Source organism: Camelina sativa, chromosome 8 (assembly GCF_030686135.1).
Source record: "Camelina sativa cultivar CO46 ecotype springtype chromosome 8, ASM3068613v1".
NCBI lineage: Eukaryota > Viridiplantae > Streptophyta > Magnoliopsida > Brassicales > Brassicaceae > Camelina > Camelina sativa.
The window spans coordinates 21,476,961-21,495,223 of NC_141887.1; the positions used below are offsets into that span (position 1 = coordinate 21,476,961).

The 18,263-nt window shown below is 36.1% G+C and overlaps 2 protein-coding genes and 1 pseudogene across 3 annotated transcripts; all 3 read right to left on the reverse strand.

Annotated features, from left to right (window-relative positions):
- Positions 1–1,591: 1,591 nt before the first annotated feature.
- LOC104707476 (hydroxymethylglutaryl-CoA synthase) lies at positions 1,592–4,945 on the reverse strand. The gene is made up of 12 exons (XM_010423834.3): positions 4,505–4,945; positions 3,875–3,981; positions 3,650–3,782; positions 3,410–3,553; positions 3,159–3,317; positions 3,000–3,073; positions 2,829–2,904; positions 2,691–2,746; positions 2,517–2,604; positions 2,297–2,437; positions 2,044–2,193; positions 1,592–1,937 (listed from the first exon to the last, which is right to left on the reverse strand). The coding sequence occupies exons 1-12, from the start codon at positions 4,565–4,567 to the stop codon at positions 1,743–1,745; spliced, it is 1,386 nt and encodes a 461-aa protein (XP_010422136.2). The 5' UTR covers positions 4,568–4,945; the 3' UTR covers positions 1,592–1,742.
- A 2,153-nt stretch (positions 4,946–7,098) lies between these two features.
- LOC147940281 (uncharacterized) lies at positions 7,099–13,093 on the reverse strand (annotated as a pseudogene). The gene is made up of 4 exons (XR_015563679.1): positions 10,409–13,093; positions 9,196–10,207; positions 7,397–8,994; positions 7,099–7,110 (listed from the first exon to the last, which is right to left on the reverse strand). The product of XR_015563679.1 is annotated as an uncharacterized LOC147940281 (transcript).
- A 212-nt stretch (positions 13,094–13,305) lies between these two features.
- On the reverse strand, positions 13,306–17,954 carry LOC104707478 (phospholipase D gamma 1). The gene is made up of 10 exons (XM_087463453.1): positions 16,522–17,954; positions 15,769–15,885; positions 15,476–15,670; positions 15,136–15,384; positions 14,933–15,001; positions 14,697–14,844; positions 14,467–14,615; positions 14,178–14,372; positions 13,894–14,091; positions 13,306–13,773 (listed from the first exon to the last, which is right to left on the reverse strand). The coding sequence occupies exons 1-10, from the start codon at positions 17,491–17,493 to the stop codon at positions 13,480–13,482; spliced, it is 2,586 nt and encodes an 861-aa protein (XP_087319579.1). The 5' UTR covers positions 17,494–17,954; the 3' UTR covers positions 13,306–13,479.
- Between the last annotated feature and the right edge of the window lie 309 nt (positions 17,955–18,263).

Below are 18,263 nucleotides of genomic sequence, written 5' to 3' on the forward strand. Positions count from 1 at the left end.
TATTTTATAGTATAAATTAATAATTAATAATTTATAGGTGTATTTTTAATTGTTTAATTTTTAAAAATTATGAATTGAGACAATTTTTGCAAAATAAGATTAAAATTTTGGATGTTGTAAATTTTATGGTATTGGAATTGAATTTGAAATCATTAAAAAATATTATTGATAATGAATTACAAATATTATAGACAAATTCACTTATACACATGACATAAATATTCAAATTTATGAATAAGAATATCAATTATCGTATTTTAATAGTCTATCAAACTATCAAAATGTAAATGATGCATATTTAAAAATTAAAAACTTTAAAAAGTTTTAGCTGTTTTATGAAATGTTATAGAATATTTTATATCATTATAGTTTGAAAATACAACATAACAATTGTTTTACAAATATGAGGTTTAAGAGAAACATACTTTACTATATCAATACATATATATATATAATTATAAATTTATGATATTATTGAAATCATATTTTATATAAGAAATTATTATTTTATTATTTTATTATCTTATTGAATTTTATTATTTTTTATACTGTTCCGATTTGGAATTACCAAAATTTATTAATTTATAATGTTTATTAATTTATAGAGGTTATATTGTATCTCCACGTTGTTGACACGAAGATCAAACAGCGGAACAAGTTTTGTTTGACTTGGATTAATTCTTATTACGTTTTAGCAGTTATTAGTATTTTTTGCCCTAACATAAATTATTGACTAGACTCGGTTACTTTCGGTCAAGGATAAATAAAGCTAACTAAATCTTTGGTAATTCAAAGCAAAAAAAAAAAACTTATATAATCTCTTGTGTGCTTAGGATAAGATCATGACTACTAATTAGTATTATAAAAACCTCTTAGACTAATGAAATAAGTTATGACTAGAAATATGTTAAGAGATCCAGTAAATACTAAACTTGACCTTTTGTGTGTTTCATGCCAAGCATCTGTTATCATAAAACTTGTGATTACATTGGAATCCATGGGTGATGATCAGTTCCTCTTTGTTAATTGCTGTTTAACGATATCGAAGCTTAACCATTTCATAAAATCTTGCTATTGTTTGGTCCTATTAGAATTGTCCCACATCAAGACTTGACAATATTTGAGACTAATATAAATAGTACATGGATCCCTCCACTCATTGCCAATTGGTTTTTGGTTGGATATCCATGTTTACTAACATGGTATCAGAGCCCAAGGTTAAGGCCCAATATCTCGATTATGGGGTACATTTGTGGATGTCCAGTCCCACAAACTTCACGTTTCAGATATCGATCCTGAACGTGAGGGGAGTGTATTAGAAATTTAGAATTGTCCCACATCGAGACTTGGCAATATTTGGGACTAATATAAATAGTACATGGATCCCTCTACTCATTGCCAATTAGTTTTGGGTTGGATATCCATCTTTACTAATAGGTCCATAAATGCTATCGAATATGACCACGAGTAAGTGGTTGGACCATATAGTAGAATGGATTAAGAAATTATTTATATGATCATTACCCAAATTTTCATTTGCAGACGAAATAGCTTAACAACAGGTTCCAAATTCTCAATTGCATGAGAGAAGTAAATCAAATATTGTAAATTAAAAGAAAAATAACAGAGCATACAAGTCCCTAAAATCAAAGTAACAAGAAACTTATAAAACGATTAAAATGGTGCATAGTAACATAACATTTTTTCAAGTAGACTTTTACGATTTTGTTCCTTTTCAAGAATCAGTGTCCATTGGCTATGGATCCATCGTCACCTTTCTTGCCATAGAATCTCCGGTACAAGGAATCAACCTCTTTCAGATAATAAGTTCCCGGAGCCAAAAGTTCTATAATACCCTCCTTGCTTGTCACAAAGTCCTTTGCTCCATACCTATGTTCCATTAGCTTCATTGTCTCCACAAATTTCTCTGGTGCATACTGCAATAATAAAACAAACCTCGAGTCAGAGATTAATGATCAAGATTCAAGATGTTAATTAAAACTTCAATTTCTTTGAAAATCTGTTATTAACTTCTTGTGTTACCTCATGTCTAGCCTTCAGTTTACCATCCACATCCATTACAGATGCGATGTTTGAAATGCTGAAAGGGGACAGATTCTCGCAGAGGCGTAATGAGAACATTGTTGCGGTTGAACCACTTCCATATGAGAACATAACCACCCGCTTTCCCACCTATATAAAACAACCCAAACAACATATGTAACAAAACTTCAAACCAAAAGTAGGATTTCAATATAATCAAGAAGTAAGCAAAGTTTTGTTTTCTTTTTCTTACCAAATCGTTGTGTTTATTGTGGATGAGGGAGGCAAATGCAGCGTAAAGTGAAGCGGTGTACATATTACCAACTTCCTTTGGTATTAATGTCGTTGGTTGCACTTTAGCATCATAAAACGATTTTGCAAGTTGTTGTGACACCTACAAAATAGACAAAGATTCCTTAGCTTTTTTTAACTCGGTATCAAAAGCAATGGAAAAGGGGGAAAAAAGTGAAAACCTTTTCAAGATCACGGCTTTGGTAACTCTCGTCAAGGGACAAAGATGAATAAGGGGTGAACTTTTCCTTGGCAGCTTCGTCAATGGAGCTGCAATAGAGGAACAAAGATGTTACTCACTATCAAATAAGTAAAGAACTTTTTAATCCAAAGACACAATTGGATAAGTAAAGAACCTTGCGTTTCTCAAGAAGTCATTGTACAAGAGACGAGCAAAGCTTTTCTGTACAAGCTGTAATAGCAGAGAGGAGTAGAGACTAGTAAGAGACAATTCAAGTAGAACAAAACTAATTTTGGAGGAGTAAGAAAATTACTTTATTGTATGGAGAATGGAAAACAAAGTAATCAGCATCATTGATGGAGAACTCTTTTTCCTCAGTTTTCTCAAACCTAATAAAAACCAAAAGGATTGAAATGAGTCACAAACAACACAAGCAAAAAAACAGAAACTGAGTTTTTGTAACAATGAAAAACAAAACACTTACTTGTTGCATAAATGTTTATAGCAAGAATCAAGAGCCATAAGGTAGCAAGTCTGTGAAAGCTTACCATCAACAACCTACAAGATCACAAGAAACCATAAAGCAATAAGAAATTTGATTCTCTGTACCAAAAGAAATTGAGATTATGTATTAAAAGATTACCGGGTACTCGCTAGCAAGATTAGGCTTGTAAAAGTCATAGACATGAGCCATGTGGCTTCCTCTCAATTTGCTTTCGAAAACAATAGGAGCATCAGGTCCTATCAACATAGCAATCGCAGCTGCTCCTCCAGTGGGCCTTGCAGGTCCTTCTGCATACACCTGAAAAGCATTTAGATATAAACAGGTCAAGATTAATGCAAAAGACTCTCTTAGGAATAATAAAAAGATATGTCTTATGTCGATGTTTATACCGCGCTGTCAGTACAAATGACGAGGCCATAACGTCCATCCCATGAGTTACTCTCAACCCAATTGACACAATTTAACAAAGCTGCAGTTCCACCATAGCAAGCATTGGTCGAGTCAACACCTTCAACATCACTGTTTCCACATTTCTGTTCATTCCCCACCAAAGAAAAAAGACAAACATTTACTCTCTATATACACATAGAAACTCAACCGGTACTCAGGTCAAAGAAAGTATAAAATACCTCAAAGAGCTGCATCAAGAAGGTTTTGATAGACTTGCTTTTGTCAATGACAGTCTCACTTCCTACTTCAAGACGCCCGATCTGCTTCGGGTCAATCTTATACTTGTCAAAAAGTGATGTCACCGCATTAAAACTAAAAGAAACACAACCAAGAAACTGATCAGTTTCAGTCTTTTCAGGAGTTTTTATTTACATACACGCAGACAAACAAAAAAAAACAAATACCTCATAGAGATGACATCTTCAAGCTCAGTGCAAAAAGCTAAGCAATCTTGGCCAAGTCCAATAGTGTATTTCCCTTTGCTTGCTCCATCATGTGCTTCCAACGCTTCCTATAACACATTGATCAGCAATTATTAACACCAGTTTTTGAAAGATCAGAATGCAAACAAGAGATTCTTAACAGAATGTTCTAGATCAATCTCAATAAGAACCACGAAAATTGTAAATAAAGGTTCAAACTTTATTTACAATAGAGACTTAATGAGAAACCTCAGGATAAAACTCTTTAAATCACTCCATATCAAGCTAGTAATATCACCAAATCTCAAACCTAGCTGTAAAGATCTCGAGTCTGATAAATTCAAATTTTTTTTGAAAAAAAATTGAGCATTATCTGTCTTCATCGTATAGCAAACTCCGCCGCCATTACAAACCAAAACAGAGACAGAGAGATTAAGCATTCTGAAAAACCACACAAAGTTTGAATATTTGTCGAAAAAATTAACATAAAGTTTGAAGATTTTAATGAAATTAAACTGTATCAGAAACAGAGTATCATCAATGCAATAAAAAGATGAAATCGAAAAGAGAAAAAAAAAAAACTTGGGTTTTGTTGTTTTTGGGTTGTATTACCTGTTGAACACAGGTGGGAGGGAAATAGATATCCATAGCCAAAATCCCAACGTTCTTCGCCATTGTTTCGATGGTAAACGAAATCGAAAAGGTTCGATCTTTGAGAGAGAGACAGAGTTAGATTTGTGAAGCTTCTCTGTGTAGAAGAGGAGGAAGAAGAGAATATATTGATGAATCGGTTGAAAACAGAAAATGAAAAAAAAAAAAAAAAAAAACTTTAATAAACAATTCTACGAGAAATATTAGCTGATTTTTTTAATAATGATTTTCTTAAAACAAAAACTATTATTTATCGAATTTTTTATAATGATTTTTTAATTATTATATTACTATTTGTTCTTTTTTTTGTTTTATATATAAATTTGGTCAACAAAGAAAAAAAATTACTTGTACAGTTGTACTTCAATTTATTTTTGGAGTTCTCATATTCAATTTTTGGTTGTTTTGTTTCAGTGTTGGGAGATTTTAATTGAAACCAACTGAAAATGCCAGATATATTATATATAATTGATTAATAATAATTGTAAATTTTGTAACTAAAGGCACTTTTTTTGTTCAAAATTAAGATACATATTTTTTTTTTTTCTGGGACAGCTACATGTGAAATAAAAGTAGATGATAATCCACTAACAAACCAAATAAAGAACAAATAAATAGTTTTAAAAAATAATTATTATTATCTGGAAAATGGATATATTGTGTTTGTGTGTGTTTCCGGAATCTATTTAGGCAACGCAGACTTCGTGAGTTAGCTCCCTCGTGCTTCTTCTTTCTTTCATTTATTTGCCCTTTGTCTTCTTCTTTTATCTACCAATTTTGCCACACTCTATTTTTGGTTTTTGTTTCAAGTCTTGGATTGAATGGATTCACTTGGTTTATGATAGAGAGTAGCTTTACGATATCACTTGCCTTATACTTGGAGTTAGGTTTCAATTCAATCTATTAGAAATTAGGATTGGATTATAACCAACGTTATTTAAAAAGTGAATATTTAGGAAGCACGATGAAAACGAGATTCTGAAATTTTTTTAAAAAAATTAGAATTCGATTTAGATTCTAGTAAATAGGAAATGAACTCCTAATCAAAACTTTGTGCTTCCTATTATTTATGATACTTTGAATAATAATATAATTAATAATAAAATCAACGTTACATTTCCGTATAAATTATGTTTTTATTTATTTGCGATATCAATTTTCTTGAAAAAAATATATATAAGTTTTAAAAAAAGAATCGTAAATTTCTAACAATTTTTTTGATTTAGATTCTAAATAGGAAATGAACTCCCTATAGAAACTCCATGCTTCCTATAATTTGTGATACTTTGAATAGTAATATTTTTACTAGTATTAAATTTGTGGTTCTTTTGATTTTGTGATATTTTTAAAAAAATTCACTAATTGTCCGATAGCATTAATTGGTTAGATTAACCCGAACCAACTTAATCGCACGAAAAAGTCATGAGTCATATACGTTATTAATTCACACTATCTATCAACCTCGTTAACTAATTTTGTTTTTATTTACATTCTAATAAAAGTAAATGATCCTATTTGTTATCTAGTTATTCATAAGTTGACTGGATTTAATTACCTTCTCCCACGAGAAATTAGCGTATAGTATCAATTAAGTCATCAACAACAACGTAACATACTAACATGGAAACATCACGTTTGCGTAAAAAAAGAAAAAAAAAAAAACTCAACAAAAGATTAAAAATGAAACAATAAGTTAAATTACTAATTCTAATCTTTTTGTGATTAGCTGGTTACTATACTAATAGATCAGACAGAACATGGTGGTGGGATTGTCTTAATGAGTTTGAGACTTCGAAACATGTGAAAACATTGTCGTTTTCATAAAGCTATATATATATATAACAATCATCTGCCCTAAGACCTTGGATTCTCCGCCACCGTTCGATTGAGATCTATCATCATCCTTCTACCGTCCGATTTGATTACCAGAAATGGTCAAACATTATTAAAGAATGTACTATTTTTCCAATTTCTGACCATCTCAGATGACAAGCGGATTCAGCTTACGTCACCGATTTTGTGGGACATAACGTGTGATGATACGAACGATGGTTACACAAATTCGTGGGTTTATACACGTGAGCGGGGTAGGTAAGGCAAGGGTTCGATGCTACATCACTTTCTTCAATTATTGTATCAGACTATCAGAGTAGTAGTATTCAAATATATATTTGTAGTATTGATATATTTTAAATGAGAGTTCTATATCTAGTATTAAAAATCTCTTTTTTTTTTAATTTACACTAAGTTCAAAATCTTACAAATTTGATTTGTGCTCATTGTATGGAAAACTTGTTTATAATTTAGGTCTATTAGACTATTATTACTTAATTTAATTGTCACTACAACACTTTGGTTAAAGATCATTGTCATATGATCGTTTATATATATGTACCTCGTAAAAGAAAATGAAAACTTTTCAATCGGTGAAAAAGGACAAATAAATTCTTAAAAAATTAAAATGGTTATAACTAAAGAACTAAATAATTAGTTTTAAATTTCAATTGGCGAAAGTTTTTTCTCTTTGGAAAAAGACTATTTTAAAACTAATAAAATCATTTAGTAACCTACAAAAATCATGCCAATCTTTAAAAATTTGTGACAACTTATTCATCTCAAAAGTGAAAACAATGTCTTATTAAACTTCATATAGTCATATCATGATTCTCGAGTAAAGATTGTTTTTCACTTTATAGTTTTTATTATCTTTCTGTTCAATTATTTAAATGATTATAGGTATACTATAATTTAATTTTAAATAATCGTGTTTTTTTTTCCGTCTAAACTCCATATATTAGTTCACGGTTAAGAACTCTCTTCTAGAGAGAGCCAGTGAGGAACCATCGAACTTACATGGAAAAAACAAAACCCACGACCTCTTACACATTTCACATAATGATCAGCGGAAGTATTACCATTACGAGAGATATATCTAATAATCAATGAAGAGAATAAGTCCCTGTAATACACAAAATCCTTTAGCTCTGCCGCAAATGCAGGCCATGCCTCTGGGTTTGAAGTCATAGCAAGAAGGTCCGAACAATCTGTCATAATGAGGATACTTGTCAACGGAATCGCCAATAAGCACTTCATTGCCCATAAAAGGGTCTCCAACTCGGCATGAAGGGGGGGAAAGACTTCTGCGCGAGCCCTTCAATCCTAAATGCCTCAAACTCCCTCCACAAGACACAATCCAACCGTGTCCACTTTGTGAATCTGACGGATGCCAAGACCCATCAATAAAACAAACAGGAACATCAGATGGAACTGGTATGATCTCCACTATGGGCTCTATCCCTGCTAAGGGATCTTCTCTCCTATTTGCTCGCCTCCACGCTTCTTCCTCTTGAATAGCGATATCAAGAGTCTCTTGCGGTGGTTCTGAAATATTCTCGAAGATTTTTTTATTTCACGCCTTCCAAATATACTATATAATCCATGGAAATACTCTTAAGCTCTCCTCGTTCGCTCCCACGTCCTTGTCCCGCCAATATAAATAATCAAAATTATTGTATATCGACGATGACGGGAACAACATAGGTGAAGAAGGGATATTCGACAAAGCCCAGACTTGTCTAGCTGGGGGACATTCGAAGATCACATGATTGATAGTTTCTTCGTCTGCTCCACATCTTGAACATCCTTTGTCTCTACCAATATGGCGATAGTGTAGTTTTTGGCTTGTTGCCAAGCACCCAACAATACATTGCCACACAAAATGCTTCAACTTCCGTGTAGTTCTTATTTTCAAGCTTGTGCTTTTAGTACCGTAACACTAGGCCCCTAAAGAGGGAGTTCACAAGCAGGACGAGAAATGATTCTCGCGGCCTCATATCCAGACTTGACTGAATAGTTCCCAGACTTAGTCATAGTCCAACAATATCCATCATTTGATGCAGTACGACTCAGTTGAAGCCCTAAAATGAGGGTAATTTCTTCCGGAGGAAAGAGTTCCCGGAGACGATCCAACTTCCATTGTTTTGTCTCGAAGTCAATCAAGGTGTTCACACAGATCAAAGGATCTCAGACATCTGAAAGTCCTTTTGGAGGGCGCGCAGGGGAATCAGGTATCCACGGATCTGTTCAAAGGTATGTGCCAAACCCCGAGCCTATAGTTTTCCGAATTTCGTGTTTCAAAACTTCTTTAGCAGCCAACATACTCCTCCATCCATATGACGGTCGGTTGGATACCGTTATCTCTAACGGGCTACTGTACTTAAAATACCTTCCTTTTAGGACATGACTAAGGAGAGAATTAGGAAATCTTAATAGTCTCCACAATTGCTTCGCCAATAATGCGAGATTAAAGTCTTCTAATGCTTTGAATCCTAAGCCTCCATCTGAAAGTGGCGAGCATAATTGGTCCCAAGGTATCCAATGTATACCCCTATTATCCGCCTTATTGCTCCACCAGAAATTAGCTAACGGCATAGTTAATTTGGAACATATTGCTTTTGGCAATAGAAAACACGACATTATATATGTTGGAAGGGCTTGTGCTTGCACCTTAATAAGAATTTCTTTCGCTCCTTTCGAGAGGAATTTTGAAGGCCATGGATTTACTTGTTTATGTAATCTATTCCTGACAAAAGCAAAAGCCTGGGCTTTTGACCTATGAATCTTTTCAGGGAGACCCAAGTACGTCCCCATACCTCCTTCTTGGGAAATTCCCAGAACTGATTTAATTTCTTGACGTAGAGAATATTCTACCTCATTCCCAAACATAATAGAAGATTTAGCAAAATTAATCTCTTGTCCCGAAGCCTCGCCATATTTGCGGATTATGTCAATCACTACTTTACTTTGTTGAATATCTGCTTTGCAGAAGAACAAACTATCATCAGCAAAGAGGAGGTGCGAGACTCGCGGACTTGCAAAAGCGACCCTAAGTCCCTAAATTTCTCCGTCTGCCTCTGCTTTTCTAATTTGAGAAATGAGAGCTTCCGTACACAAAATAAACAAGTATGGAGAAATTGGATCCCCTTGTCGAATCCCACGCGTCGGCCTAATATGGCCTTTGGGTTCCCCATTTATAAGAACCTGATAGGACACGAAATTGATGCACTGCATGATCCACCCCACCCATCGCTCATTGAAACCCATTTTCTCCATTAAGGATTGGAGGAATCGCCATTCCACCCTATCGTATGCTTTACTCATGTCTGTTTTGAGAGCCATAAATTTTTTCCTATTAACCGAGTTAGAGCGAAGGGCATGAAAATTTTCTTGAGCGATGAGGATGTTGTCGGTTATTAATCGTCCTGCTACAAAAGCAGATTGTGTCTTAGAGATTAAATGTGGAAGAAATCTTTTTAATCAAAAACTCAAGATCTTCGATCACCTTATAGCTTACATTGCATAAACTAATAGGACGAAATCCTGACATTTCTCTAGGCCTATCTCCCTTAGGTATAAGACGTATATTGGTCTTGTTTATCTTGCCATCAAAAATACCAGATTTGAAGAAATTCTTCACCATATCGATGAGATCATTTTTTGTTATATCCCAGAAGCGCTGAAAGAAAAGAGCGGTCATCCCATCTGGCCCCGGAGCCTTTCCTGGCTTGAGTGAAAACAGCGGTTTTCTAACTTCCGCTTCTGTAACATCCTTAGTTAAAAAGTCGTTCATGGCTGATGTGACCATGGAAGGGACGTCCCTAAGAACTAGAGAAGGATCATTCACATTCGAGGAAGAGAATAAATTATCAAAATATTCAATGTCAACTTCTTCTAGCCCTTCTTCATTATCCACCCACATTCCATTTCGATTAAGAACGCCAGTAATTCTATTCCTTGCACGTCTTTGCTTCACCGAAGCGTGGAAGAATTTAGTATTCTTATCTCCTTCTGCGTACCAATCTTGACGACTTTTTTGGTACCAAAACATTTCCTCTTCCTTGTAAGCCTTGCATAGTCTCTTTTTTAACGCTAGGATTTCTTCCGTCGTTGTAGGCTTGTCCTCATATGCTTCGTCAATCTTAGTTTGGAGTTCCTTGATAAGCTTCTCCGAATTTGTAATAGTTGATTTCTTCCATATGGACAGGACTCTTCGACAATTTCGGATTCTTCAAGATAAGAGGCATTTCACCCGAGTTCCCCCTACACTCCATCCTTCTTGAACTGCTTCCTTTATTCCGGGTTTATCAATCCATCTTTTATCAAACATGAATTTGCGCGAAATTTTTTCGGAGTCGAGCGAATAGACGCTATTAGGGATCGATGATCAGAACCCCACATCTTCAAATACTCCACATTTGTGTGGGAAAAAATATTATGCTATTCTTCATTTCCCATGCTCTATCCAATCGACATCTTACTTTACCATTTGTTCGTTGGCCAATCCATGAGAATTGATTTCCTTGGTATGGAAAATCAATAAACCCACAAGCATTGATCATTGCACGAAAGGGTAGGAATGAAGCTTCATATCTTTTTTTTTCCTCCTTTTTTTTCATGGTTTCCTGTGATCTCATTAAAGTCGCCGATTATGAACCAAGCCTCGGACCTAGCTATGCCAATTCTTGTTAATCTCTCCCAAACATAATCGCAATCTTTGACCACAGGATCTCCGTAAATAAAGGTCATAAAAACTCGGTTTCCATTAATGATAGTTTCGATGTCGATCAATCGATCATCTAACAACAAAAACTTAATCGGATAGTCTTTTGAATAGAAAAGAGATAGACCTCCACTAGTGCCATCAAGCTCAACAGTTTGGAGATTATGAAATCCTAACTCAACTTGCAAAGTTTGCAGAAATATCTTATCATTCTTGGTCTTAGACAGAAACATAAAACCTGGAGAGTATATGTGGTACATTTCTCTCAGTCGACGAGAAGTTTTTTTAGCTCTCGTCCTTTGACAATTCCATGCTAAAGTCCTCATATGTTAGTTCCCGAGTGAGTATCAAACCCCACCGTACTTACATTGGTTCGAATAAATCTAAACTTTAGTAGCGGAAGCACCTCATTGAGAGGGAAGTGAGATAAAAGAATAGAAATTCTCCTCGACCACCGTTAATTTAATTGGACCATTTCAAATAGTGACCTTATTGAATTCCATAGGCCCAATAGAAGGACAATTAAGCTTTGGCCCAAAAACAAGGTAGTGAAAAGTCGGCCCATCACTATTAGAATTTCAGCTCTTCTTCCTCGCCAAAACTTCTTAGAGGTAAGCGATAGGATGCAGCAACTAAACGGCATCACCAGAACGAACGTCGGAGAAGCTTTCCGAGATGGTTCGAAGGTACCTAGTGAATTCGATGGATCTAGTCTGGTAGCCGAGGTAAAAGGCGGAGGCAGGAAACTCGTAACAGATCCAAAGACAGGTCTCGACGGTAGCAAATTGCTTCGTCGGAACTTTTACTCGATGGAGGATGCAGAGGAGATGTCGGCTGTGATACACGCTGGTAAGAGTCTTTGGGAAACTCCCAAGAGAAGTCTAACGCCGACGGTGCAAGCGAGACCAGACTGGGATTTGAATGCGTGAGAAAGGATGAACCAAGGTAAGATAAATCTCAGTCGCAGCGGAGAGGGGTGACGACTAAGTGAGGAATGAAAGACAATGGGGATCTGAGTCGGAGATGGAACAGATAGATCCGGTGGTTCCGACGGAGTAGGCAGGTTCGGAGACACCAACGAAATCTTCCCGTAGAGGTGAGAAAAATCTCGATCCAGAGACAAAGTCAGATCGGGGGGTAGGCGCTGCTCCGTCTTCAACCCGATTACAAGATACCCAGATTTATTAGCAGGAACATTCACGAGCAGAGGAAAAGTAGAATCCTTCCCATAATGGGAGATAGGTCTTTGTGATTCAAGATGAGTTGCCGAGATATGGTCATCGACAGGGAAGTTTCTGGTGAAACCAGCTGATTCGATGTCGTCTTGGGGAACTAGCAAGTTGCGAGAGGGGAGGGCTAGATAGCGAAACCAGGGACAACTTTTGTTCTTATCCATGGCCTGGTTGCTCATAGATCAGTGAACAGAGTCTTCAGTAAGACAGGAACCTTAGCATAGGCTACAATGAACTTGACGGAGAGGCATAGCAACTACTAGAGGACTGATAAACCACAGACACATCTTGGAGAAGAAGGAAAGGAGACCGTAGATCTACAAAATTCTAATGCAGATCCAAAAGAAACTAGTCAAGGCAAAGGGAGTAGAGCTTGGATCTGGTTTCGAACTTTCCGTACAATGGCCGCTAGAGAGAGAAAACCAACTTATCAACATTTGAATTGTTGGATAAAAATAATTGATCAACTTATCAACATTTGACACATGTTAAATCATGTGGTTAGTTGTTTAAAGGATCTAAAAGATTATTTATGATAGTTAAAAGGGTTAGTTCATTTGATGTAAGATTCTAGACCACCTCCAATGGATCTTAAACAACCTGCAAAGGATCTTAAACAACATATAAATAAACCTATTAACGTGTACAAGAAGTCCAATCCCTTACCATGGAGACTAACAACCGACAAATAATTGTAAACTAACTATTAATAAAATGGAAAGTTATCAAAGATCTCCAAAGAAAGAGAAAAAAAAAGATTCCTACAAGGAATTTGGAATAAATAATACTGCTTATAAATAAGCAACTTCTGAAAAAGATAAAGGTACACGATTAGGGTTTATGGTTTGGTTTTTGTACTTGTTCTCAACATCTTAATCAATAAAAAAGATTTATTTTTTTTAATCTATATTTTATTGTTTTTTAGATATAATAATAATATATTTTATGCAACAGAAAAACAAACCGTGAAATAACGCAAATTGGAAGTAGCAGTAGAAAAAGTCCAAAACACACTATGATAGATCATCAGTTGAAATAATTGGAAAAAATAAATTTACAGCACGTAGACCCTAAAGGCACACTTTTCATTCAGATCACACTCAGAGAGCTACTTTTTGAAGTGGAAAAAACAAAGAACAAATATTTTAGATGGTGAGGTTTTCTTGGAGCGCAAGGAATGAGCCTATGATCTTGCCACCGAGATCTGGGAATGTCTCGCATCCAGGAAGAAAACTCACTTTGCCTGTTCTATCGACGTGAACTGGATACTTGAGAAGATGACCTTGCATCTCTGTTACCTCCTCTGCTGCATACTGTCTCCAATTGAGCTCACTCAATTGCCTTACCCGTCTTACGCATTCCATGTTCTCTGGTTCCTCGAAACCTTGCTCTAGAAACCCTAGATGTTCTGCCCATAAGGACATTCTATATCCAAAAATCTGCAAGAAATTGGGACAAACCAGGTTTCAGACTGAGGACATAGACTGGTGGGTTTCTAGTTTTACGTCATAGAATGCTAGCTCAGATTGAAAAGTAAAAGTCTTTGAAAGTTTTTTTACCTGACCACGAGGACGAGAACCTTTCATAGCCCATGAATGGTGAGGCTGATACCCTCCCATGGCGATTTCAGTGTCTCTAGTTCCTTCCAAGGATCTCTGGTTGATATTCGCGGAACCAATTAAGACAAACTCATCATCCACTACCATACCTTTGGAATGAACATATATCATGAATCTCCGACTCTTCAAAGCTTGCACCTAGATTTGTTTGTTGTTTCAGTGAGTAAACAAGCCCATTGAGCCAAAAACCAAAAATTCAAAAGTAGACAACTGTATTTGTATACCTGTGAAGAATTTGCATTTGCATTTGGCTGGGGTGGAGTCCGTGGACTATTATATACGCTAACTGTTCCATCAGGGACCTCTCTGGTTCCAAGACAGAAAAAGTTCAAAAAGTCTTGTGGCTCCAACTGGCCATCAAGACCAACTTCAACAAGTGCCTTGTGGATGGTTTGATACATCATTTGCATTGTTTTGTGCTGCAGAGATTATGAAAAAATTCCGGTATAAAGAAGGCAAGACTTTTCGTCAAGATCGGTTTTTTGTGTAGCAAAGAACTGATAAACTATTTACCTGCCAGTAGAGAATCCTCTGAATAGGGTTACTTGTTGGAGCACCTTCCGGCCACATTGGAATGACAATATAAGCAGCAAACTTCTCCCTTGCTCTAATCTTATTAGCAATCTTAAGTGCGATTTCCATCGGGATTAGATTATTAGCACCTGCAATGCCAAAACTCCTTGCTATTATTACTGCACCCATTGATAACTGAGCTTGCCTACAAAAGATTTCAATTTTCTTACCCAAGTCCTTGTTCGAATCCCAGTTGAATGATGATCCAAGAAAATATTGGTTTTCAATGTAGATGAAGTGCTGAGCTGACCGTATGGCCTTAACATAAGCTGCGTGTATGCTCATATCTATGAGAATATTCTTCCCACATAGAAGATTCTGTTCATATATACATAATTAGTAGAGAATATAGCAACATGATGGTGACTGAAGATGACAAGCTAAAACTGTTCCGAGTTGTACTTACTCTTCCAGTAGCTTCCTTTGGGTCCTTCGGAAACCCTTTGACTGAACTTGAATCAATTGAACGGAAAATCTAATGATTAAGCCATGGAAAGTAATGAGATTCTTTTTGTCACCACCACATATAACGATAATGCATCATGAGTTATCATGATAATCAGCATCACATAATGATGTAATTTGAACAAGTGAGACTTGCTGCATTACCTGAACATGCCAAGACTCTGGATCATTATCATTAACAGAAGAAGCTTCAGAAAGTCCCATGATGTCGGGAATTCTGTCTATCCTAAGCAAAGAATCATCAGAAGACGATCTTAGCTTCCCAATTCCGCGAGGTTTAGAAGCTTTTAGCCAGCGTTCCTCAAAATTAGCAAGCACATCATATGCAGCTGGACCATCAATCTTGCTGTGAAGATCATGCCATGGTTCTCTTGGTCCATCATCTGCAGTAGTCTATTACCAAAAAAAATAATTTACACAGATCAAGAATAGTTGAACCAAATTCCAAAATAGCAACCAAACAGGATTTGTCTTAGATGATTACCACAAAATTTGGGTTATGGAAGTCATCTTTATGGAGTGTCTTTAATGTCCTGAAGAGAGAATGCTTGGGAGTATCAAATCGTCCGTTGCACAGGTCTAGCCCTCCAACAAATGCTACGATCTTTCTTCTGTTCTGAGCTGCATCAGCATCTACAATCACAGTTTTTTGATGATGGGTGTAGATCGTTCCGACTTCCTGATCATCATAATGACACTCAAATTTTTCAGTAAATGAAGCTCAACACACGGGGGTTAAGCAGTAATGCAGTAACTAATGACTAATGAGCATCTTACAGATTTTTTTATGAAGCTGTGACCTTTCCCCCCAGATCTGGGACAAAGGAGAACCTGCACGGACGAATGCTTGAAAAAACGGCGAGTCTCCTCATCGCTTGTGTTCATAACTCCTTGCTACATGCAACAAAAAACCAGTGGTCATTAAAACGATGGAAGGATTGTTGCTTCAGTTAGTGGAGACATGTAAACTGGTCTAATTGAAGCAAACTAAAAGTGTCAGAATTCAGGATCCAGAATAGTAAGCGGATTAAATAGAATCACAGAGAAAACAACTATGTGAAAACTGAAAAATTAAGAACAGACTTTCACATCTTATACATTTAACATGCAACGCAAACAGAGAAGCTAAAACATACTTTCAAACAAGAGAAATGGAAAAAGTCTTAGAACTAAGTACTAACTATCAAAATCAGAGAAGAAATTAGAAAATGCAACTAAAACAACCTTCTATATGAAAAGTTAAGAAGAAAACATTAGACCATTCAGATTGGCGCACAAAGAAGCTGCCTAGAATTAAAGGGATAGCTTTAGATCCAAATGAAAAGACAAGAGAAATCTAGTGTGGATATCTAGAAATATGTAGCTCCATAAGCTTTATGGAAACCTTTTTCTCTACTCAAATGCCAATCTGCTAGCATATAATTCATAGGATACACAGTCTGAGATATATCTGTAAACTTGATATTATGGTAAACAAAAATAGAATGTCAGTGTCTGAAGCAGAGAAAACAGAGTTATGTAGATTCTTACTGTTTTGAATCCCAGAAGGCTCCTTGAAGTTGGATCATCCCACACCAAAACCAACACTCTAACACCTTCTTGAGATTTGTCTTTAAGCAAATCCCCTAGTGTACCTTTGGTCGGATCATTGTTCTCACGAACCAGCCTAACCGGATGGAAAACTGACCAACCTGTGATATAAATCAACCTCCTTGCCTGTCTTATTGCATCAGCCATATCCTCCCAGCACTTTCCATGTCTATACTGAATCCCACCATCGAGATGTACACTCGGAAGAGTACCGTCATCAACATGAGCATCCTGATACAGAGTAACCCTACCACCTTTCCTCAAAGGGAAGTATGTTCCAGGAACTCCAACACAGTCATTACCAAAACCAACACCCATTTGGTAAAGTCTCATTCTTTCCATAGGAGTGTACTGAATAGACAAACCCAACACAGCACCCGCTTTACAAGGCTTCCCACTACTGTTAAGTATAGGAAACAGCCCTTCGATTCTATTCCCTGAACACAACTGCTCAGTAGGGATACCAACAGCTCCCATGATCTGTGAACCAATAATATCACTATCTTTCACCACAAAATGCACTTCAGCAGCACTATGAGCCACGGGTACATCAAAATGCTGCATCCAAACAGGATTCTCGCTGTTGCTAATCACGAAAGTTCTACCAATGACAGCACCAGAGATAGAGACAGTGACATAAGGATCACTTGTGATCTTTGAAGACTTCTCACCTTCCACTTTAGTACTGTTCCTCCTTCCCAACCCAGACAACATCCCACCAAGTTTGTTATGGAACCCATCCATGTTAGGAAGATGTTTAGCTTCCTTAACCCAAATGTCTAAGTTACCATGTAACAACTCAACCCTCAAAGAGCCACTACTCGTAGCAAAGGGCACGAATTGCTGGCCAAACCCGTGGCTTGACCCTCCTCCCATTGACATCGTCTCAGTATAAACCGGATGATACGCCATCGAAACAAAATCAAAAACAAACCACAAAGTTGGAAACTTTCAGTAACCAGGTCAGTGAGACAAAAGATCGATCACTTGGTGGGCTGTATTCGAGAGATCAAGTGTAAACAATAAAAAAAAGATAAAAAAAAGGATAAAACTTTGAGAATATACAAACTCGGATCAAATCTAAGAATTAAATGGGGGATCTAAAAAATGTGGGGAATTCAGATTTTTTAATTTTGGTAAAGAAGAAGGTGGGAGGAAACGAAGGGAAACGTTGACTTGAAACGGAAGAATCGGAAAAAAAAAAGTGAGCTGGAACAATTTTTAAAGATTTTTTGGGCTGCCGTTGTTGAACCGTTCTACCATTTAATGACCACTATTTGTATTTTGGTAATTATTTCACTTATAATCAAACACAAATGCCAAAATAAATTTATTTGTATTTAAGTGACGACTAAGAAGAAGACTTCCACTTCTTTTGTTATAGGGCTGCTTTAGAAACTGTCTATATTCTCTGGTCCCTCATTTGATGTAAACTTCAATTTGATTGGATATGAACAACAAGTAAATATTCGACACAATCATTAAATTAAATCAAATAGGAGGATAGTTTAAAAAAAAAAAAAAAAAACTGTGACATTTTTATGTAATGGAATCTTCCTTAATTTTGATATGTTATGTAATGGAATTTCGTAGTTGAAATCTTCTTTAATTATGAACCGTAATTTCCAACATCGGAAAAACGTCCTATTTACCCCTCAAAACTACCATATCGTACCGATTAT